This window comes from Xenopus laevis, chromosome 3S (genome assembly GCF_017654675.1).
Source record: "Xenopus laevis strain J_2021 chromosome 3S, Xenopus_laevis_v10.1, whole genome shotgun sequence".
NCBI lineage: Eukaryota > Metazoa > Chordata > Amphibia > Anura > Pipidae > Xenopus > Xenopus laevis.
The window spans coordinates 93343042-93366936 of NC_054376.1; the positions used below are offsets into that span (position 1 = coordinate 93343042).

At 38.6% G+C, this 23895-nt stretch overlaps 1 protein-coding gene across 1 annotated transcript in view; it reads left to right on the forward strand.

Moving 5' to 3' along the window:
• The window catches only part of LOC108712376 (alpha-1,3-mannosyl-glycoprotein 4-beta-N-acetylglucosaminyltransferase C-like), a 75602-nt gene extending 51707 nt beyond the window's left edge, over positions 1-23895 (forward strand). Inside the window, exons 2-4 of the mRNA XM_041588639.1 lie at positions 10575-10779; positions 18074-18221; positions 21881-23895. Of these exons, the coding sequence (XP_041444573.1) occupies positions 10681-10779; positions 18074-18221; positions 21881-23037 (1404 nt within the window). The 5' untranslated portion in view covers positions 10575-10680 and the 3' untranslated portion in view covers positions 23038-23895. The remainder of the gene's footprint in view (positions 1-10574; positions 10780-18073; positions 18222-21880) is intronic.

A 23895-nucleotide genomic window follows, 5' to 3' on the forward strand; every position in this document is an offset into this window, starting at 1 on the left:
AGTAAAACTGTATGGGTGGTTGTGTTTTTGCATAGGCATTAATTCTTTAGGGCCTTTAAAGTAGCAAATAGTAACTGGCATATGCATGCTTTAAACTTTCCAATGGTATCAAAGGTCCATGTCCCTAATGCTTCTTATTCCCTTCTTGCATTACAATTGCACGTTCATGCTTTTTAAGCATTGACATTAAAGCCCAAGACATATTCAGCATGCTCAGTCCCAATAGTACCATGGAGAAGGCCGAACACTGCCACTTGGGATAGCTTTGGAATATGGATCAGTACCATCTCAGGATTGCTCTAATTGTGGCATAGCTAGTCCTTTTAACCCAGTTAGCTCTTAGACTTTTTTTTGTCAGTTTAAATGTAAAAAATGTTGGGATTTTATAAATAGCTAATAAGAATATGAAAACATTGCTAATAAGCTACTTGTAGCTAGAAAATGTTGTTCAGTTTCTGATTAGTATGGTTTTTCTTCAGTATCATCTTAATATGGAAATATAGAATGATTTGTTTTGCTTCCAGTGTACATCAGTGCGGCACGTACGTGTAACTGCTGTTAATGGATTAATCTATGAACTACACTATGTTTAAAAACAATGTAATGCATAGTATGATTTTGTGTAATGATGTTTCACACTGCCATAAAAAATAATGATGAGCAATTTCCAATCTCAGCTTCGTAACATTATTATTGTCAAAATGTTTTGTTTATCTACTGCTGTGAGAATGTATGCAATAGCATCAACAGGGAGCATAAGTACAGGCAGCTTAATATTAATCTGTGTGTAACATAATGTGTCAGTTTATGGGAACCAAAAAGCTTTTTCATGGAATGAACACACAATAAGTCATGAAAAAGAGTCATTAATATACCTCTTGCATTTTCCTTCTAACCAAATGCATGAGTTGGGAAAGATGCTAACTGACTTTCTTTGTAGTTATCCTTATATCATACTTTAATCACGAGAGACAGCCTAAGCATAGAATCTTTCAGGCACAGCAAAACCCAACCTGTAGAATGCAGAGTTTAGACATATTATATGGGCACCTGAGGCACAAGGAGATTGCAAGAAGCCTCATGCAGAAAAATGAGTTAATTCAGGTATAAAATACAGTAATTCACTCACTGCCAAACACCTTCATTTTTCTTGTACTTAGTTTCTTGAACTAAGGTCTCTAAGTATAATAATGTACAGTGGTGTGAAAAACTATTTGCCCCCTTCCTGATTTCTTATTCTTTTGCATGTTTGTCACACTTAAATGTTTCTGCTCATCAAAAACCGTTAACTATTAGTCAAAGATAACATAATTGAACACAAAATGCAGTTTTTAAATGAAGGTTTACGTTATTAAGGGAGAAAAAAACTCCAAATCTACATGGGCCTGTGTGAAAAAGTGATTGCCCCCCTTGTTAAAAAATAACTTAACTGTGGTTTATCACACCTGAGTTCAATTTCAAAGGTTATAAAGCCATTTCTAAAGCTTTGGGACTCCAACGAACCACAGTGAGAGCCATTATCCACAAATGGCAAAAACATGGAACAGTGGTGAACCTTCCCAGGAGTGGCCGGCCGACCAAAATTACCCCAAGAGCGCAGAGACAACTCATCCGAGAGGCCACAAAAGACCCCAGGACAACATCTAAATAACTGCAGGCCTCACTTGCCTCAATTAAGGTCAGTGTTCACGACTCCACCATAAGAAAGAGACTGGACAAAAACGGCCTGCATGGCAGATTTCCAAGGCGCAAACCACTTTTAAGCAAAAAGAACATTAAGGCTCGTCTCAATTTTGCTAAAAAACATCTCAATGATTGCCAAGACTTTTGGGAAAATACCTTGTGGACCGACGAGACAAAAGTTGAACTTTTTGGAAGGTGCGCGTCCCGTTACATCTGGCGTAAAAGTAACACAGCATTTCAGAAAAAGAACATCATACCAACAGTAAAATATGGTGGTGGTAGTGTGATGGTCTGGGGTTGTTTTGCTGCTTCAGGACCTGGAAGACTTGCTGTGATAGATGGAACCATGAATTCTACTGTCTACCAAAAAATCCTGAAGGAGAATGTCCGGCCATCTGTTCGTCAACTCAAGCTGAAGCGATCTTGGGTGCTGCAGCAGGACAATGACCCAAAACACACCAGCAAATCCACCTCTGAATGGGTGAAGAAAAACAAAATGAAGACTTTGGAGTGGCCTAGTCAAAGGCCTGACCTGAATCCTATTGAGAAGTTGTGGCATGACCTTAAAAAGCCGGTTCATGCTAGAAAACCCTCAAATAAAGCTGAATTACAACAATTCTGCAAAGATGAGTGGGCCAAAATTCCTCCAGAGCGCTGTAAAAGACTCGTTGCAAGTTATCGCAAATGCTTGATTGCAGATATTGCTGCTAAGGGTGGCCCAACCAGTTATTAGGTTCAGGGGGCAATTACTTTTTCACACAGGTTTGGATTTCTTTTCTCCCTAAATAATAAAAACCCTCATTTAAAAACTGCATTTTGTGTTTACTTGTGTTATCTTTGACTAATAGTTAAATGTGTTTGATTATCAGAAACATTTTGTGTGACAAACATGCAAAAGAAATCAGGAAGGGGGCAAATAGTTTTTCACACCACTGTATATTGCAGAATTCATGTGTGTTTATACGCATAAATCCCACTACACTTACAAACACTGTATGTTGATAGTGTTTTGAATTCAGCAGGCCTGTAGTAACTGTATTACATGATGCCTAAATGATATGCACAAGACAGATATTCAACAGAAAAATGATTTTTTTACAAAATGCATTCATTGATAGTGCTCCTCCAGCAGAATCTTGCATTGAAACCCATTTTTCAAAAGGGCAAATAGATTGTTTTTTTAATTTAATTTTTAAATCGGACATGGGGTTAGATATGTTGTCAGTTTTCCAGGTGTCCTCAGCCATGTGACTTATGCTCTGATAATCTTCACTTAGTTTTAATTGCTCATTGACACCTGCATTGTTAAAAATGCTCCCATGCCCCATCTTGTTACACCTACAGTTACATTGAGTAGGAGATACAATAGCTTATCTAAAAGAAGTCCCATTGTGTAGTACTGGCTCTTTCTGGAAGCACATGAGCAGGTATAATAACCTGAGAAGTCTTGATAAACTAAAAGAAATACATTAATTGGTTCAAGAATACAATGTTAAATGTAAGAATGAATAACTTGCACTGTAAACTGTGTAATATACTATTAAACACTAGACATAAAAATCATAACAGAAACGAAGCAGCATATACTTGCATAATGTTAAAATATAAAAATCCCCAAATGACACTGAAATGATCACTTCATTGCAGGAATATGAACTTCTGAAGGTGGTAAGGTTTGAACTTGTTGAAAAGCACATAAAACGTAACCTGTCTTCAAGTCAAAGACACGTGCATGCAAAACTTTTGACACAGTATAGCTTACATTTTCAGGCTAGAAAACCACTAGCCTTTTAGCAAATGTTTATAATGTATTTAAGTCAAGATGTTGGATGAGGATAATCTGAAATTTAAATAACCTCTTATCATGAAGACTAAGGAGAGACATTGTGGTATATTTATCAAAGAGTGAAGTTAGAGATCATCTCATCACAGTCCTCTAGAGTTAAATTCCGCCACTCTCCATTCATTTCTATGGTATTTTTAAAAGAGTATTTATCAATGGGTCAAAGTGAAAGTTCATCCTTTGATAAATACGCCTTTCAAAATCCCATAGAAGTGAATAGAGAGTGGCAGAATTTCACTCTAGTGCACTGTGGAGATCTCTAACTTCACTCTTTGATAAATATACCCCATTGTTCTTACCAGTTAAAGATATTCAAATGCCTAACATGATTACTGACATGGTTACTACTTATTATTACTGACTTCTGATGGAGTTGAACTCATTGGCACTGGAAAGTGTAGCCATATATTATGCATGGGAGCACATGTACACGCACACACGTATACACACACGTTCACACACACACATACATTAAGGTGATCAGTCAACCTAAAACTCATTTTGGTTATTGGTTATTTTCTCTTCAGCCTAAAGCACAGTGATACATTCTATCTTAAACAACACTGTGCCCTCAGGGAGAACAAACTGGCTTTTGGCAGATGCTGCGGTGACTGAAGATCAACACTCTTGCTTCAGTCATTCCAAGTCATTGTCACCTGGCACCACCAGGTCTGTCATAGACTGAGCATTTTCCATTCTTAACAATAACATATGGTGACAGGAAAAGAATGTTGCTTATTTATTTTAAATCATGATCTAGATTACCAGTCAAACATGGCGATTTTGTACATTTTGCTCAGGCATTTTATTTAAAAAGCAAAGGGTATATGGTGGAGACACAGAGACAGTGATGTTGTTTTCAGTTGTGGATGACTAAGCTGCTCTATGTCCATATGAATATCTGGATACCAAGAGTATCCCCTTTTAAATATGGTTCACTAACAGCAGTTACTGTATATAACCTTTATCATTGTACTTTTACTTAGAACAACTATGTTTCATGGGTAAACACAGTAGGTGAAGGAATAAAGGCTACATATATCCTAATCCTATAACATGAACTGTTGTGATTTCAGTAATTTAAATCACGTCTTAAAACGTGCTTACACTGCTACAATTTGACATGTAATTGCAAAGGAAAACCCCAAAGTGGTACATCAAATCCTGCAGAATATCACAAGTATCAAAAGATATGTAATTGCCGTACTGATCTAACTAATAGTGCCTTTTTCTGTGTAGAGTGTAATATTGTTTACTTGAAAAATGAATTAGGCATATTGAATCTGATTGCCCAATATCTATAGCAGGCTTCATGTAATACTTTAAACTCAGATGCAAGAATGTGCTGTCCAAGTGATTTGATAAAAATATTCAAATGCCCTAAATGAAATGAATGTCCTTTTTTTCCTGGGAAGCTTGAAGTTTCATATATATCAACCAACACCTTCACACGCTTCTTCCAGCAAAATTGATTATTTGCACAGAGTCGTGCATCTGTGAAGCCCAGAAAACCCCAGGGAAATAATGTAAAATAGATTAGGAGATTAAATGTGAGAAAATAGTTTTTTACTGGCCACATTATTAATCTATTTCTAAAATGAGTTTTTCATCAAAGTTTGCCTTTGAGTACTCCAACTACACTGTCTTGATCAATAAAGGAATTAATTCAAAATAAGCTATTAAAATACAGAAAAAAAAGACCCAGAGTAAAAACCTGGTGAATTGCCCGCTGCACATCTTTTAAACTCTGTGTGACTTATAAGTGGAAGCAGACAAATTATATGATTAATCTTTTGTCAGGAATGTAAAATTGCTTAATAACAGTGTTGGCAGTACCTCCATTACCTTCAGAAATGTGTTTAATGCATTACTTTTATGTTCTTCTTGTGTAGGTTGGTATTTGAGCAACGTCTGTAGAAAAAAGTAAAGTGGCCTCTGCGCCTTAATAATTTACCTTTTTGTTTCCTCACAGACCTCGCTTTTGCTATTTTGCTGGTGATAGATTTCGGCTGCATCTATTATCTGATTAATTTCTTTAAAAATGAAGGTAGAAACATATGTAATAAACATTGTGCTGACTTAGTGAACTGCTTTTGTTTAAGATTAGAACAAGATTAGTGATGGGCGAATTTATTCGCCAGGCGCGAATTTGCGGCGAATTTGCGTGTTTCGCCGCCAGCGAATAAATTCGCGAAACGCCCGCGAAAATTCGCGTCAAAAATTCGGCAGCGTCAAAATTTTTTTTTCGAAAAAACGGACGCCGGCGCCAAAAAACGGGCGTCGGCGTAAAAAACGGGCGCCGGCGTAAAAAACGAGACGCCGGCGCCGTTTCGCGAATTTTTCGCCATTTCGCGAATTTCGCGCGAAATTCGCCCATCACTAAACAAGATTAAAACATCACTATGCACTTGTAAAGAATTGTGGTATTCGCAGTACAGGATATGACACTTTGGGGCCGATGCATCAAGGGTCAAATATCAAGGGTTAATTAACCCTCGATATTCAACTGGGGAATGAAAATCTTTCGACTTCGAATATCGAAGTCGAAGGATTTTGCGCAAAAAGTTTGATCAAACGATCGAAGGAATAATCCATCGATCAGCGATTAAATCCTTTGAATCGAAGGATTATCCTTCGACCAAAAAAACTTAGCCAAGCCTATGGGGACCTTCCCCATAGGCTAACATTGATTTCGGTAGCTTTTAGGTGGCGAACTAGGGGGTCGAAGTTTTTTCTTAAAGAGACAGTACTTAGACTATCGAATGGTCGAATAGTCGAACGATTTTTTGTTCGAATCCTTCGATTCAAAGTCATAGTCGAAAGTCGAAGTAGCCCATTCGATGGTCGAAGTAGCCCAAAAAACACTTAGAAATTCGAAGTTTTTTTACCTCGAATCCTTCACTTGAGCTTGGTGAATTGGCCCCTTTATGTAATGTTTATTAAATTACAAATCCTTTACAGAGCATTGTTGTTAAGTCAAAAAGGGGATGTGCTCCCACATCTATGGGCTCTTTTTTGCTTGTTTATCTGGAGGAGAGACACAGTTCTTTCTGTTCTTAGTGTGTGATTGGAAGCCCGAGAAAGAACCAGGGGACCATGGAGCCTGAGACTAAAGGTGGCCATACACGGAGAGATCCGCTCGTTTGGCAATGTCGCCAAACAAGCGGATCTCTCCCCAATATGCCCACCTTGAGCTAGCGATGGCTAACGGGCAGTCAGATCGTGCAGCCGGTCAGATCGCGCGGCCGCATCAACGAACAGATGCGGCCGCGATCCGATGGGATTTTTAGTCCCGTCCGATTGACATCTGGCCGACATTCGGCCAGATATCGATCGGGGAAGCCTGTCGGAGGGCCCCATACACGGGTCAATAAGCTGCTGACTCGGTCTGTGTATGGCCACCTTAAGAGCTTTACAGGAGATTGTGTAGGATAGTGTCAGATCAACACATCACATTTTACAATTTGTATGCAGTTGCAAAATATAATGGGGTTCATCGGAAAATCTAGAAGATTAGCCATCTGATACAACATGCCTGTTGGATGAGAAGCTGCATCTTCATCTGACAAGATAAAAGCTATTGGTGTCTGACAGATATTCTCATTTAAATAAATTGTGTAGGTTATTTATTAAGTCCTGTTTTTCCTTTCAAAGGGGAAAAACCATGTTTTCAGAGAAAAAATACTCAAAATTGTTTGTGATTAATTAAAATCCGATGCTGCTAAAAGTCCAAATAAAAAAGCATGCCATCTCAATCTACCAAGTGCATGTAGAAGTCAATGGCAGATCTGCCATTTACAACTGGAAGATATCATGATCTGCGCTGGAATTAATTCATGGTTTTTGGGATAAAATCTGAAAAAATATGAATTTCCAGGCATCAAATCGGGAAAAATCATCTGATTTCGATTTTGTCATGATTTTCCCGCATCAGATTTTTTCGAGTTAATTTATTAATAAATAAGGTAAAAATGTGGATCGGAGTTTGGTTGAAGTGGTTTTAGTAAAATAATAATACATTTCCGGATTTTAGTAAATAACCCCCACAGTGCATGTCGCATGTAGATGCATTAGAAAAACTTTTTCTCACTGAATTGAATCTAGCCCAATATCTGATCTGACTCAAATTACAGAAATCTGTATCAAAATCTCCTGTGTAGTTTAGTGAGAGAGTGCCTGAGTCTGAGCTTGAGCGAGAAGTGAAGAGTGCCAAGGGGCCTGTGACTGTCTGGAGAGAGAGAGGGGCGTGTTTGGAAAGTTGATAAAGCACCTTGTTGACGTTTTTGAGTAAAGGCAAATTCCAATTTCCCTGCAGTTTTTGTGTCTCTTCTCTGAACAAGAAACCCACTCGCTTTTCCGCAGGTGAAATTCAGCATTTCATCTTCTGTGAATATTTTCGTGAAACTGCAGCAAATTAATATTAAAAAACACCCATAGGCCTTCGGAAAAACCTTCATAGATTCCAAAGTGTTCTGCACTGAAAAAGTACCTGTGAAAAAAAAGCTACCATGGAAAAACTTACACATATAGGGACAAATTTACTAAAGGGCGCAGGCGTAACTTCGCAAATGAAAGAGACAGACGCCAGCGGTCATTTGCACTCTGTGGCCAGGTGAATTTTCGCTCTGGCGAATGGACGTTACTCTGCAAATTCACTAAGATGCAAATTTTACTGAACGTTTCCTCTTTTGCCAGACTTGCCTTCACCAGCTCAGACCAGGCATTGGAGTACATAGATCTTCCTCATCATTCTGTTACTTACATCATATTTTTAGTGGAAAAACTCCCTAAAAAAACTGGCGTCTTTTCCTTTTTTCAGAGTCCTTAAATTTTTTTTTGGGTAACCGGGTTCCCCCATACATTTTCTAACATATGGCACATAAACTACACACTGGGCTCATGTGTAGGGCAATAAAACAACTCTATTTTCTTTATTAAGGTTCCCAGGGCTTGTGTAATGTAATGTATTTGCTGCAACATATACGTCCATTCAACTTTGGACGAAGTTGTGCAAGGCATAATTGAACGCTAGTGCATCTTCGCTTTCATTGCCGAAGTTAAGTTAACGAAAATTTGCCAGCTTTCCGCGCCCTGGACACAACTTTGCATTTTAGTAAATTGAAGTTGTCTGATTGAATTGAATTGAAGTGTTGCGATGGCTGCAAAGCTGTCGCTGGCTTAGTAAATTTACCCCATAGACTCGAATTTATTTTCTGCAGAAAACGTTGCTAGTAATGACCATTGACAAATTATCACCCAGGTTTGGGAATTTTTCAGTGATACAGGACAGATTCGCTCATCACTAATTATAATTTGTTATACCAGTCAGTATTACTAGTAGCTGAGAGACAATCTCAAATAGTAGACCCCTTAAAGGGATTACGAGAAAGTGTTTGGGGTTTCTGGCAGATATTGGCACACATAGGCATAACTTAATACCTCCCATGGCACTCATCCAAGTAAGGGACTACAGGTAGTTTGTTTTAGGGCACTATACCAAAGTATTGGGGATGCTTTAGTGCAGAGGAGAGGGGGTGTCTGACCAACCTTTCACTTCTCTGAATAGAGTGTAAATGTGGGTTCCCTGTGAATTCAAGTGCAATTATTTGTATATAGCATATAGGGCAATGAAAGGGGGGGAGTGTATAAACCCCTTGTTTGAATTTTGTTCAGGACTCTTCAGTTTTTCTTGTTGATTACCATAAATCGGTTAAATGGAAGGCAAAATTAGAGAGCTAGATTTTCAGATATTGATACATATGCCCAACATAATGTTAATGGTCCAAAAAATGAGGAATGCTGTAAAGGGAGATCTTCATTAAAGTATCTTTAAATATCGTAAGTTTTGTAATGTAAAGTACCAGATTCGTTAATTTTAGAACAAATATGCTTTGAAATTATGCCATTGACATGCTAGTTATAATTCCTTTGTTCAAACTTAATATACTAATTTCAAAATGTGAATAAATGCTTTACCGATGGTAACAGCAATTATAAACGTTGCTTTGACTGAGGCTGTAATGTTCTTTTCTGAGTGCACATACTGCCACCTTGTGTCTTTAAACACTGCTAAACATAAAAACGGTACAATGAAAATACAAGCATGGGATATATTATCTGTAGTCTGTAGGACCGGGGGGGGGGGGGAGTCCAAAGAAGGGGTTTTTATGTTATTTGGATCACCATACCTTGGATATACTAAAAACATTTACAATAAATATTGAGTAAACCCAATAGGACTATTTTTCCACAAATATGGATTCATGCAGCTTAGTTACTACCAAGTACAAGGAACTGTTTTATTATTATAGAGAAAATAAATTGTAATTATTTGCTTAAAATGGACTCTAAGGGGGTTATTTATCAAAGTCCGAATTTATCTCAATATTTTCTGAAAATAACTCCGGCCATATCCGCATGGGTTTTTTGTTCTTATTTATTAATACACTTTCCCGAATACACTTTCCCAAAAATTTCGTTTGCGGGAAAAAATCGCGATAAATCATATTTTCATGATTTTTTTCAGATTTTTCACCTGAAAATTTTTGCTCAAAAACTCAGAAAACTTCGAGGTATTACCAAAAACCCAGCGCACATCAAAAAATGATTGGGATTTCTCCCATTGACTCATATGCAACCTCAACAGGTCTGAGATGCTGGATTCTCAGATTTGGACTTTTCCGTCCATGGGGTTTAATAAATTCTGAAAAATTTGTGATTTTTTTAAAAGTCTGATTTTATAAAAAAATTCGGAGTTTAGTAAATAGCCCCCTAAGGATCAGGGGTCTTCTGGATATCGGGTTTGCAGATAAGCCATTCCATAGTACTACGGTAATACCAAAGTCATTTATTTGGCACAACGGTACAAAGGTCAAAGATTTCTGAATTTTTTTATAATTACCTCATTAGAAGAAGCACATTTGAAACCCCATGAACAAATTACTCAAACACTTTTAAATTGCACCTTTAGTTTGTTTTTGACATATACCAAAAAGTAATGTATTATGGTTATTGTCACTTTACCTTTGTTTCTGCTTTTATTTTCCAGAATGAAACAGGACTTGTGAAAATAAAATAGTTATCGGCAGTTAAGGTCTTCACAAAATATATGCATCTCTGCTTAGAACGACTATATTATCAAATACCTTGATAAAATGAGATGTTTTCGAAAACGTTCCACAATACCAGTCTTAGGAGTTCTAATCATATGCCTGATGTTCATGAATTTGTACATTGAAGATGAATATGTTCTGGTAAGTAACTAAAAAGTAACCTAGCCATGACAAGTTCTCACCTTGCATTGTAGTTTTGGGTCTAAGGCTTTAAGAAGGATATTTAAGAGCTGGAGAGAGTTCAGAGACTGGTAATGTTGTTAACTATGAGAGTAGGCTATCAAGGTTGGGGTTGGTTTTTCTGGAAAAAAAAATGCTTGCTAGGGGAAATTTTTTTATTTACAAGTACATTATATACATTACAAGTACATTATATATATTTATTTACAAGTGCATTATATACATTACAAGTACATTATATACATTTATTTACAAGTGCATTATACACAGATAGCGGGGGTTCTTTTTCCCCATAAAAATGAACAACGCACCAGAGGTCTCCCCTTTAGACTAGAGGAACAGATCTTTTTATTTGAAGCGGCTTAGGTGGTTCTTCACAGTGAGGACAGTGAGGTTGTGAAATGCCCTGCCGGATGATGATGTGATGGCAGATTCCATTAATGATGGGTTTCTGATAAATGTTTCTGCTTCTATAAAAACATTTTACAGGTCACAATTTGCCTGGTAGGAATTATTTTGCAAAAGGTGGAACTTCATGGTTGTTTTCCATCCCCAACTAAAATATAACTAATGCTGGGTAGGGGCCTGGAGGTAGAGAGTAAACAAAATATATTTTCTTCCCTGTGAGAGAGAAGACCAGGTTAATAACTTGTGTTTGTTTGGTGACTTCTCACCCCACATAATTTGCTTGAGAGGTTCAGTTCATGCTTCAGTGTTCTACAGTCTCTCATTAAAATGCAAAAATTGTCTCCCAGGCTAGGCTTGTTTCATGACTGAGAGAAATATATTTGGGGGCACTAGGTGGGATCTAAAGCAGGCCATGCACAGGCCGATAAAAGCTACCAACTGTGCCCCTTCAGACAGGATCAGATGCTTATTGGCCTCAGGAAGAAGTGCCTGACTGATATCTTGCTGAAAATGTCAAGCAAGTATATTTTTTAAACTGACAAGTTTTATTGAGTTCAGTACGCATAAATCAGGCTATCCGTGGCACACGGCAACCTGTTACAAATTGTCATAAACAATACAACTGACAACAAACATTATACAGTACAGAAAAAGAAGAGGGGGGGAAAGATAGGAGAAAGAAAAAAAAAAAAAAGAGGGGCGGTGGAAGATCATAAATACAGGGGGAAGGGCGTACTGTTAGCATACAATGTAAATAATAACAGAGTCATAAGGCGGTGGGGTATCTATAATGATACAATTGGGAGGGAGTCTAGGCGTGGGAGTTATCTATAGCCAACCAATATAGTCCGCATCATGAATGCAGGGCTTGGAAAAGCTGAGGGTCGTGTTCATGAGCTAGCCATGGAAGCCATATTTTGTCGAAGGCCGCCATATCATTCTTCAAAGTATAAGTAAGCTTCTCATTAGCGGCGATGCAAATTATCTTTGCCCTGAGAGAACCCAGAGGTATTCCCGTTTTTTTCCAATTAGCTGCAATGATAAGCCTCGCCGCCATCAAAATATGTTGACTTAATCTGTGGGCTGAATTGTCAAAGTTGTGCGGCTTCTTGCCCAATAAAAGTACCATAGGATCCTTTGGGAAAGTAGTATGGAGAACTTTGGATAAGAGGCGAAGAACAGCATCCCAAAATTGTGAAACAGCCCTACAGGACCACCATATATGCAATAACGTTCCTGGGTCCGGACAGCCCCGAAAGCATTGTGGATTGCACAAAGGATATAATTTGTTCAGTCTCGTGGGGACTAGATATGTCCTATGGAGCAATTTAATTGATGTCTCCCTAACGGTCACACAGGTGCTCCCTTTGTGCGCTGTAAGACTGCAATGAGCCCATTGTTGAGTCGAAAGTGTGATATTTAAGTCTTTCTCCCACCTCAACATATATCCCAGTTTCTGGGAGTGCTGCGGGGGTTAGTTTAACAGCTGGTACAGCGTGCTGAGAATGCCTGGTTGTAGCGGGTACTGCCTACAAATGGTCTCAAAGGCTGTAGGCTTTAAGCAGCAGTCAGTGGCACGCCGTAATTGTTGGTGCGCAAAGTGGGCTAATTGTGTCGTCCGAAAGACCTCCTGCATGGGGGGGTCGTAAAGGTCCCGTAGTTGTTGGGACGTTAGAGGCTTCCCATACCTGGTCAGCGATTGAAGTGTGTAAACTCCCTTAGCGGCCCACCAAGCCAGTGCCCGCCTGGATTGCCCTACAGGAAAGTCTTGGTTATTCGCCAAGGGCGTCAAGGGAGAAGGGGATGACATCAGGCCAAATCTCCTCCTGGAAGCCGTCCACAGACGTAACATTTCTATAGTTAGTGGAGAGGCATTGGAAATATGATGGTACGGTATTTTTGATAACCATATCAATTGTTGCGAAAGATACGGGTACAGTAAATCATCCTCCATCTGAACCCAAAGTGGTGCAAGGGGTCCCGCATGAGGCGGAGCTAACTGTGCGAAGCGAGCTGCCCAGTAATACTTAACGAAGTGTGGTACTGATAGGCCACCATTGGCTTTATGAAGGCAGATAGTGTGTTTGGATATTCTGGGATGCTTATTCTGCCAAATAAAAGCATTCACCTTAGATTGCAACATGTACAAGTCCTGCAAAGGTACTTTAATCGGCAACGTTCTAAACAAGTAGAGAATTTTGGGTAGAAGTACCATTTTAATGCAGTGGATCCTGCCAACCCAGGAGATCTTGTGTTTGTCCCATTTTTGCAAGTCCTGCGCCAAAGTCCTGAGCATAGGTTGAAAGTTGGCTTTATAAAGACTAAGGAAGGATTTATTGATTTTAACTCCCAAATATTGCAAGTACTCCGGTTGTATTTTAAAACCAAAATTCAGTTCCAGTAATTTAACAGTATGATTCGGTATATTGCAGGGCAGCATCTCAGACTTATCAGGGTTTATATTCAAGCCGGAAACTTTAGCAAAATGCGATAGAGAGTTCAGCAAGTTGGGTAAGGATGTTAGGGGGTTTACCACATGTATCAATAGGTCATCAGCAAACATCGAAATCTTATATTCACGGTCTCCAATTTTCAGGCCTTGAATAGCCATCTGGCTTCTAATGTCCCTTGCTAACGGTTCCATTGCCAGGGCAAACAATGCTGGGGAAAGTGGGCACCCCTGTCTGGTACCACGTTGGATAGAGATGGGACTGTGTAGCGAAGTAGTGGGGAGATTCAGGTGTGCTTTCGGGTTATGGTAGTAAGTCTTAAGAGTATTCAAAAAGTTGCGGCCTATTCCCATGGTTTCCAATAGCGTAAAGAGATATTGCCAATTTAAGGTATCGAATGCCTTTTCAATATCAAGTGCTAATAAGCAAAGGGGGGTTTTAAATTTATTGGCATGCGCTATAATATTAAGGATCTTCCGTATGTTATCGGGGGCTTGACGGGAAGGGATAAAGCCTATCTGATCTTTATGAATTATGGAGTTTAAAATTTTGTTCAATCGTTGCGCCAGTATGGTCGCTAATATCTTAATATCCAAATTCAAGAGTGATATCGGCCTATAATTTTTCGGGGATAGATGGTCCTTATTTGGTTTAGGAATCACTGTCACTCTAGCTTCGTTCATTTCAGGTGGTAAGGGTTGGCCCTGTGTAATGTGTTGGAAAAGTTTGTGTAAATGAGGGATTAGTTGGGTTTGGAATTTTTTATAATAAAGGGACGAGAAACCATCAGGGCCTGGAGCCTTATTCAATTTAAGGTGTTTAACAGTGATTTCAATTTCTTGGTAAGTAATATCGTCCTCTAATGCAGATTTCATCTCTTGTGTCAATGGTGGTGGGGCGTGCTTCTCTAAATACATCTGTAAAGTATTACTGTCTAATTGGCGCGGAGAGTCGTATAAGCGTTGATAATAATCCTGAAAGATAGAGGCAATAGCATCTGGGTCAGAGGTGATGCGACCGTCTGGGTGCTTAATTTTATGGATGGAGTTCCGTTTGTTATGGGCCTTCAATAGATTAGCCAGCATTCTATCCGATTTGTTAGCATAAAGATAAAACTTATGATTAGTCTTGCGGATGGATTGTTCGGCCGAATAGATTTGGCAGGCTTTAATTTTTTGCTTAGTTTCCTCTATAAGTCTTCTGGTTTTGGGGCAGGGGTGGGATCTATTAGAATGTTCAAGGACTTCTAAATCTTTTTCAAGGAGGGTTAATGTTTGTAAGCGCTTGCGTTTTTTCTTAGCTGCATACTGGATCAGACATCCCCTGATATACGCCTTATGTGCAACCCACACCCAAGCTGGAGATGAGTCGGGTATCGAGTTTTCTGTCATAAAGTGCTTCAATTCTTGTGATATGTGATTGATGCAATCAGGATCGGCTAATAGACTCTCGTTTAGTCTCCAGCCTGGCCGTATAGGAGAGGAGGTCTGCAAGTCCAGCATTGTCATCATAAGGTCATGATCGGACCAGGCACAATGAATTATCTTGGAGTGAATAATCCTAGAAGCATCTTGGTTGTTAATGAGAATATAGTCTATCCTGGAGTAACTATGGTGCACATGCGAATAATGTGTATACCCTCTTTTGGTATCATTGGCCTCTCTCCACGAGTCAGTCAAGCCATGTGTGTGCAGGAGACTCTCAATCCGTTTTGTAACCTTTTTGTGTTTCATAGAAGCGGTCTGAGAAGTCCTATCCAAGGTGTGGTTAAATGAGAGATTAAAGTCTCCTGCCCACACAATTCTCGCTTTCGGGAGGTTTGTTAACTTAGTCAAAATGTGTTCGAAGAAAGGAAGGGGAGAGTCATTGGGGGCATAAGTGGAAACAATAGTATAGGGGACGCCGTACAACGTTCCCAGGAGTATGATATATTGACCTTGGTCGTCAAGAAAAGTTTTCGTAATGGTAAATGGAAACCGGTTATGTAAAAATACAGCTACTCCTCTACGTTTACTTGTGGTGGAGGAAAGAAAGAATCTAGAATAATTTTTGTGGTAATATTTAGGAAAGGATGTCAAAGTAAAATGTGTTTCCTGTAAACACAACACATCAGGCGATAGCCTATGATAAGTCTGAAATGCTGCCCGTCGTTTCGTTGGGGAGTTGAGACCCTGTGCATTGTGCGACACAATTTTAATCGACATTAGTACATTCAAAAGTAATTGTAATATTGCTATGGATTACTGTGAACAGGTGTCCGACTATGTTATAACGGTGTAACGCAGTGAGGGTCCCAAGTCTCCATCTCAACCCTCTCCATACCCAACATTGGAGATACAATAACACAAGGTAGATAATCCCCACCGCCTGGGATGTGCACAAGTACAAAAACATAATAAAGCAGAAAGACATAGGAAAAAATAATGTAAAGAGTATAGACATAAATTTCAACATTAACAAATTAACACTGCAGATGAGCGCAATGACTTCTCTGGTCACCTCCTGACGCGGAGGGGGGTAGAAGAGAGGCGCTCCGTGTGGGGGGGCAATTTCCCGCATCCCCAAGAATAATCAACAACGTGGGGGAACATAGCCCAAAAAAGATAGAACTGTTGTAGTGGACAGTAAATATTTGTAATCCAGGGCCAGTGGGTAGGTATTGCTCACCCCACCCGTAAACGGCAACCATAACCTTCTTTTCCTGTACCCAAACGGATCAAGCTAGGGTGGGTCAGCAGTAGGCCTGGAGCGGGCAAAACGCCGTTCCCTGGGTGGAGAGTGCGATGACGGACGTTTCTGCTGCTTGGAAGAGGGCACCGTCGACCATTCCGGGTCTGCCCGTGATGATCCCGAGGGCGGGCGATTATCTCCGTTGGGTGGGTCAGCTCCCTCTTCTAGTATTGCTAGACCAGCCTCTGAAGTATAAATCGTGTGGGCACGGCCCTTCCAGGCAAATTGTAGTGAGAACGGAAAGCCCCATTTATATTTCACTTTGTGCTGCAAAAGCAATGATGTTACAGGTTTCATTTGCCGCCTCTTCTGTAGGGTGATCGGGGCAATATCCGCAAATAGCTGCATATTGTGGGGCAGCGTGTCATCTGTCAGCTCTCTGGCCGCCTGTAGGGCCAAATCTCTCATTTCCACATGGTGTAGTTTTAAGACAATGTCTCTTGGGATATTCGGATTGCGCGGGCGACCTAAGGCCCTGTGTATACGCTCAATATGGAGGTGCTCGTCAGGAAGGTCAGGGAGTAGCTGTTGTAAAACCCCTGCCATCAGTTGTGTAATGTCTGTTATGGTTTCGGGGACCCCCCTGACCCGCAAATTACCTCTCCTCGAGCGGTTCTCTAAGTCCTCCACCTTATTTTCCAGCTGCGCAATCTGGTCCTGGTGGGCCGCAAGCTGTTTCTGGTCCTCCTGTAGGGCCATGGTGTGGTCATCAGTTAACTGTTCCAATTTGTCAACGCGGTCGCCCAGATCAGTAATTTGACGGGCAAAGTCCGTGACTGCTGCTGCCAGTTCAGTTTTGAACAGATTTTGAACCGCCTGTAAAGCTGCCTGAGTCTCTAGCGAGAGTGTCGGCGCCTCCGTCTCTGTGTCTGGATCGGCACTCGTTGACAAAGATGGCGGCCGCGCCGATTCTGTGGCGCGCTTATGGAACATCGGCGGCGTGTTCAGCTGCGGTTTCTTTTTCGTGGCCGGAGGACCCATCACTAGGATCCGGTTGGTCTCTGGTTAGTCCGGTATGTCCAAGCTGGATATTTGGAACTACGTTCCTCGCTAATGATAGCTATTTAGCGTGATGCAGGAGCGGAGCACTCACAAACACATCCTGTCGGTGAAGCTGCGCGCATGCGCCCCCAAAGCAAGTATATTTTTAAAGACTATGGGGTTATGTAAAAAAGGCACTAACTTTGCCCAGGAGCAGTAACCCATAACAACCAATAGGAAGTTTGCTTTTAAACAGGTGGCCAGTAAATGCTACCTTCTGATTGGTTGCCATTGGTTACTGCTCCTGGGCAAATTTAGTGCCTTTTTTTACACAACCAACTATAATTTATAATTGTTCATTCTGAGCACTTCATAACCACTGAGTAACTAGTGCATAAATATTGTCATTAAAGGAGATCTATTAATATAGATTGCCTAGTTAAATGGGGGGGGAAGCATAAAAATTATATGTTTTAGGAACCTTATGGGAGAATGTGAATGCAAATATAGTTCTACTGATTTCAGCATAGCAATTATATTAGCAGGCTTGCAGTATTTTACTATATTTCTCAACAATATTCTAAATGTCATAATGTTGTGTATGGCTAAAAAAATCTAAATATATGTCACATTGTTCTGCTTTATAAATGCAATCTGCTAATTTCCATTTTTCATTGTTTTTCTAGGAAGAAGAAGCTAAACATCTTAAAGATACATCTACTCATCCGCTGGGCTCAGATCGATATATTCACACATTTAAGAATTTATCTAATTTGTCCCCTTCCATAAATGTAAAATACCGTATTTTAGCTGGGATGCCATTATCCAGAAAAAGTATGTAATTTGAGAAGTCATGTTTTTACCTGTATTATGTACAATTGCTTTCACACAAATTATTTTATTAATATCATTAAATATATTTTAATGACTCTATTCTAAGATGGCAGCATTTCAAAAGTACCCCCAAATTTTGCCCGTAACGACCAATAATATTTAAGCTTTTAAGCAGATGACCTGTAAATGCAACCAACCCATTAGTGTTAAAAGTCTCAATATGCCACCAATAGCTTCATATCTTCTTTTTTGCACATGCACAAACTTTAAAGCATTTCTACCCATACATTTTTTTAAGGCTTTATTTCTTCTTTAAAGGGGAAGTGTACACACTTGTTGATCATGAATAGGGCTTGTGCTGGACATACATTGTGCTTAGTCTTTTAATCACCAAATATCTCAATGGGTTTCGTTATTTCTTGAGCTAAATCGGACAAACCGGGAAATTGAAGGGGATCATCTATTCCTGTCTGCCTTGCAAGAACGAAATATGGAGTGGCTTCAGTTTCCCTGTTTGCTCAAAAATAATAAAAACCATTGAATTGTCATGATTAAAGAACTAGAAAAAGAAAGAAAGAAAGAAAGAAAGAAAGAAAGAAAGAAAGAAAGAAAGAAAGAAGATATTTGATTTAAAGGTTGTATCTGTTCATTCAATGCCTACAAATAAATTATATCTTTGAAACAAATGCCCTATTTTTTGAGGAAGGGTTTCATTTTATAGTCCTGTAGAAAGTGGTGACCCCTGTTTTATCTTGCTGTGTAAGAACTACAGTACACCATTTGTACTGTACACTGCTTATCTGTTTTCTGTTATGTAAACATAAGCCTTTTTGCCCTATTTCAGCCTGAATGACTGTCCCTATGGTTACAAAGGAGTTTATATAAACTTCATTAGAGATTTTGAAGCAAAAACATCTTTTTCAGGTTTTTAACAAGAGCAGGGCAACAGTAGATTATATTTAAAAGAACATCAAAAACTTTTTTTGGGGTTTACTGCACCTGCAAAATATACACAAAAAGTTTGTTCAGCACAAACCGTATTCATCAAAGGGATCCTGTCATCGGAAAAATGCACCAGTTAATAGTGCTGCTCCAGCAGAATTCTGCACTGAAATCCATTTCTCAAAAGATCAAACAGATTTTTTTATATTCAATTTTGAAATCTGACATGGGGCTAGACATTTTTTCAATTTCCCAGCTGCCCCTTGTCATGTAACTTGTGCCTGCACTTTAGGAGAGAAATGCTTTCTGGCAGGCTGCTGTTTTTCCTTCTCAATGTAACTGAATGTGTCTCAGTGAGACATGGGTTTTTACTATTGAGTGTTGTTCTTAGATCTACCAGGCAGCTGTTATCTTGTGTTAGGGAGCTGTTATCTGGTTACCTTCCCATTGTTCTTTTGTTTGGCTGCTGGGGGGGGAGGGAGGGGGTGATATCACTCCAACTTGCAGTACAGCAGTAAAGAGTGATTGAAGTTTATCAGACCATGACTTGGGGCAGCTGGGAAATTGACAATATGTCTAGCCCCATGTCAGATTTCAAAATTGAATATAAAAAAATCTGTTTGCTCTTTTGAGAAATGGATTTCAGTGCAGAATTCTGCTGGAGTGGCACTATTAACTGATTCATTTTGAAAAAAATGTTTTTTCCCATGACAGTATCCCTTTAAACTCATGTTGAACAAGAGCATAAACTGTATTAACTATTTAGAAGGAAAATTTTAGTGATGAGCAAAGTTTTGCCAGGTTTCGCTGCAAATACGACACCCATAATGGGTGAAAAAATGTATCGGAAATTTGTTGTGCAATTTGTTGTGCTTCAAAAAACATTTTGTCACCCGTAGATTTCAATGCATTTTGGCATTTTGGAGAATTTTCAGGGAAGCGAAACGGATAAGATTTGACCATCACTAATTATATTACTATACACTGAAAAATATTTAGTTAGGTAAATATATATAGTAACTATTTGTTACTCCCACAAATAAATTGGCAAAAATCAATTAAAAATGTGTTTGTTCTGAGTACTATGCATTGTAATACTGATGGCTTCAGTTCGCCCAGCTACTTTCTCTGCCATGTTATTAAATATTTCTACAGATGTTTTCATGGAGATAATGATATATTCCAGATAGACCAAAAACTGTATTTTATATTACAAGTACAGTCAGCAAGTTAATGATGAGCCATGCACCAGATTTTCAATCCACATTATTTAAGTGGTACTGTTTTCTCTTGTTACAATTACTAGTTATCTTAGGGAAACACTAGCAAAAAGGCAGTATACAGCAAATATATACAGTGTGAAAGTTTGTGAACCCAAAAGTAAATGAATCTTGCTTTCAATATATGGTGTGACCCCCCTTTGTTCAGCAATAACTGCAACAAAATGTTTGTGGTTTCTGTTGATCAGTCCTGCAAATCAACTCTGAGGCATTTTAGCCTATTCCTCCATACAAAACAGCTTCAGCTCTTGGATGTTGGTAGGTTTCCTCACATGAACCACTTGTGTTAGGCCTTTCCACAACATTAAGGTCAGAACTTTGATCTGGCTATTCCTAAACTTTCACTGTATTCTTCTTTAACCATTCTTCGGTAGAATGACTACTGTGTTTAGGATCATTGCCTTGCTGCATGACTCACTAAGATTCAGTTCAGGGACAAATGTCTTGACATTTTCCTTTAGTTTTCTTTGTTATAGTTTACAATTCATTGTTCCATCAACCATGGCAAGCCATCCAGGCTCAAACCAGAATGTTCCCACCACCATGTTTCACAGATGGGATAAGGTTATTATGCTGGAATGCAGTTTTTCCTTTCCAAATGTAACGCTCCTCATTTAAGACAAAAAGTCTATTTTGACTTCATCCACCTACAAAACATTCTTCCAGTATCCTTCTGGTTTGTCCACATGATTTTTAGCAAATTGTAGACAGTCAGCAATATTTTTGGCGGAGAACAGTGGCTTTCTCCTTACTACTCTGCCGTACACACAATTGCTGCTCAGTGTTCTCTTGGTGGTGGACTCATAAACATCAACATTCTCCAATGTGAGACAGGTCTTCATTTGCTTAGAATTTACCCTAGTTTCCTTTGTAATGTCTTGGACTATTAGACACCTTTTATGGTTGATCGCTTCTGGGTAGGGTAACAACGGTCTTGAATTTCCTCCATTTGTACACAATCAGATTGTTAATTGATGTCCTAACTCTTTAGTGATAGTCTTCTAACCTTATACAGTTTTAGGGGCATCAACTATTTTTCTGAGGTCCTCATGCTCCTCCTTTGTTTGAGCCATGATACATATCAATAAATGCGTTGTATTTGTGATCAGTCTTTGCTGGATTACCATTCTTTAAATAAAACAGGGTCACTCTCTCACACCTGCTTGTCATCTCATTGACTGAAAACACCTTGAAAGTATATGATAATCCGAAGGATTCACTTACTTTGCCACACACAGATATGTCATTGGATCATTTTTTTCAATAAATACATAACCATATATAATAATTGTTGTTTAATTTGTTTAACTAGGTTTCATTCATCAACTTTTAGGACTTTTTGAAAGGGTTCACAAACTTTCAAGAACCATTGTAAATGGTAAATTTGTGATACTGCTGCAATGCTCTAACTTTCAAAATTCTGATGTATTTTTATAGGATACCTTACGATTGGACTTTCTTCAGTTAAAAGGAAAAAAGGAAATTATTTACTAGAAACAATAAAATCTATATTTGAGCAGTCAAACTACGAAGAACTAAAAGAAATCATGGTAGTCGTTCACCTTGCAGAGTTTGATTCCTCTTGGTGTGAAAGTATTGTTCAAGATATATCTCGAAAATTTTCCCATCACATTATTGCTGGTAAACTGACCATTATCCACACCCCCATGGAATTCTACCCCATGTTAGAAGGTTTAAAAAGAAATTACAATGACCCTGATGACCGTGTCAAATTTAGATCAAAACAAAATGTGGACTATGCATTTCTTTTGAATTTTTGCGCTAATCTCTCTGACTATTATGTGATGCTTGAAGATGATGTTAGATGTTCCAGAAACTTTTTGACAACAATAAAGAAAGTTATAACTTCACGAAAAGGATCCAGTTGGGTTACCTTGGAGTTTTCCAAACTAGGATACATTGGGAAGCTATATCACTCTCATGACTTACCACGGCTAGCCCATTTTTTGCTCATGTTTTACCAGGAAATGCCTTGTGACTGGTTGCTAATCCATTTTAGAGGTCTTCTGGCTCAAAAGGACACAATTCGTTTTAAGCCATCTCTCTTCCAGCATATGGGATACTACTCATCATACAAGGGGGCAGAAAATAAACTGAAAGATGATGATTTTGAAGACGATGCATTTGACATACCAGATAATCCATCAGCAAGCCTAAATACGAATATGAATGTATTTGAAAATTATGAACCTATTAAGGCATATAGTAGCACTGAAGAATATTTCTGGGCCAAATCACCTTCCAGTGGTGACTTCTACCATATTGCATTTGAAAGACCTATCAAAATAAATAAAATAAAAGTCTGCACAGGAACTGAAGATCGTCAGAATGATATTTTGCATCATGGTACATTAGAGGTTGGAGAACGAGTCATTGGCAATAAAAAAGGAAAAAAATGTACAACTTATCTCAGATTAGGAGACTTTAAAAATGGGAACTTTGAAATGGAAAACATAGATCGAAAAGTCCTATTTAATATTGACTGTATTCGGATTCTTGTGACTAAAAATCAAATTGAATGGCTAATTATTAAAAGTATTAGCATTTGGACTACAGAGCCAATGAACCAGTAAGTCGGTTTTCCTTCCTTTTGGAAGAATGAAATACATTATCAGCTGAATGTTAACTGGTTTATTTCCCTGATAGACAAACCTTTTAATAAAAGCTAAAATGCCAATGGCAGATGGTGTGGGACAATTCTGTTTATATCTGACATGTCATGCAATATTTAACAATACCTGTGTTTCTGGATGTGCTAGTTTTTATATAAAACAAAACAAAGTTTGGTTGAAATTACTTGGTTATGCAGTTTTAAAGGAAATGTAAACTCCAAAAAATGAATTTGTTAATTTACTAGCATTGCTTCACTGAGTATTTCAATTTACACATTTTATATTAATTTCCTTACTTTAGCAGTTTCTTGCATATTAACAGTTTTAGAAAAAAAATGTATTCGTTAATACAAGGTTTATGGCTCAATAGCTCTCTCAGAAAATCAGCAACTCCAGGGTTTAGTACTACAGAAAGTGCTTAGACTCTTAGGGGCTGATTATTAATTCAAAAATCATTCATTCAAAATCAAGATTTTTGTATGTATTATATGTTTTATCCATTGAGAATTTTATTCTGTGCTTTCTACAATCTACATCTCGTTGGGTTGTAAATAGCAATATTTTTATTTCTTATGATTTTCTTTGTAATAACATTATTGGCGAATCATAGCAAAATGTGATAACCAAAATTGATAAATGGGATTGATAAATAAGCCCCATAGGGTCACTGACATACTGATCTTCAACGAGAGCAGCAACTTAAAAGTGTCAAGGAAACTATCTCAGGAACCACTAAAAATAGACATTTTTGGGTTTAATTGATCAAAAATCGATTGTGAGGTTTTAGAATTTTTTTTATGCTTTGAATTAACTCACAGT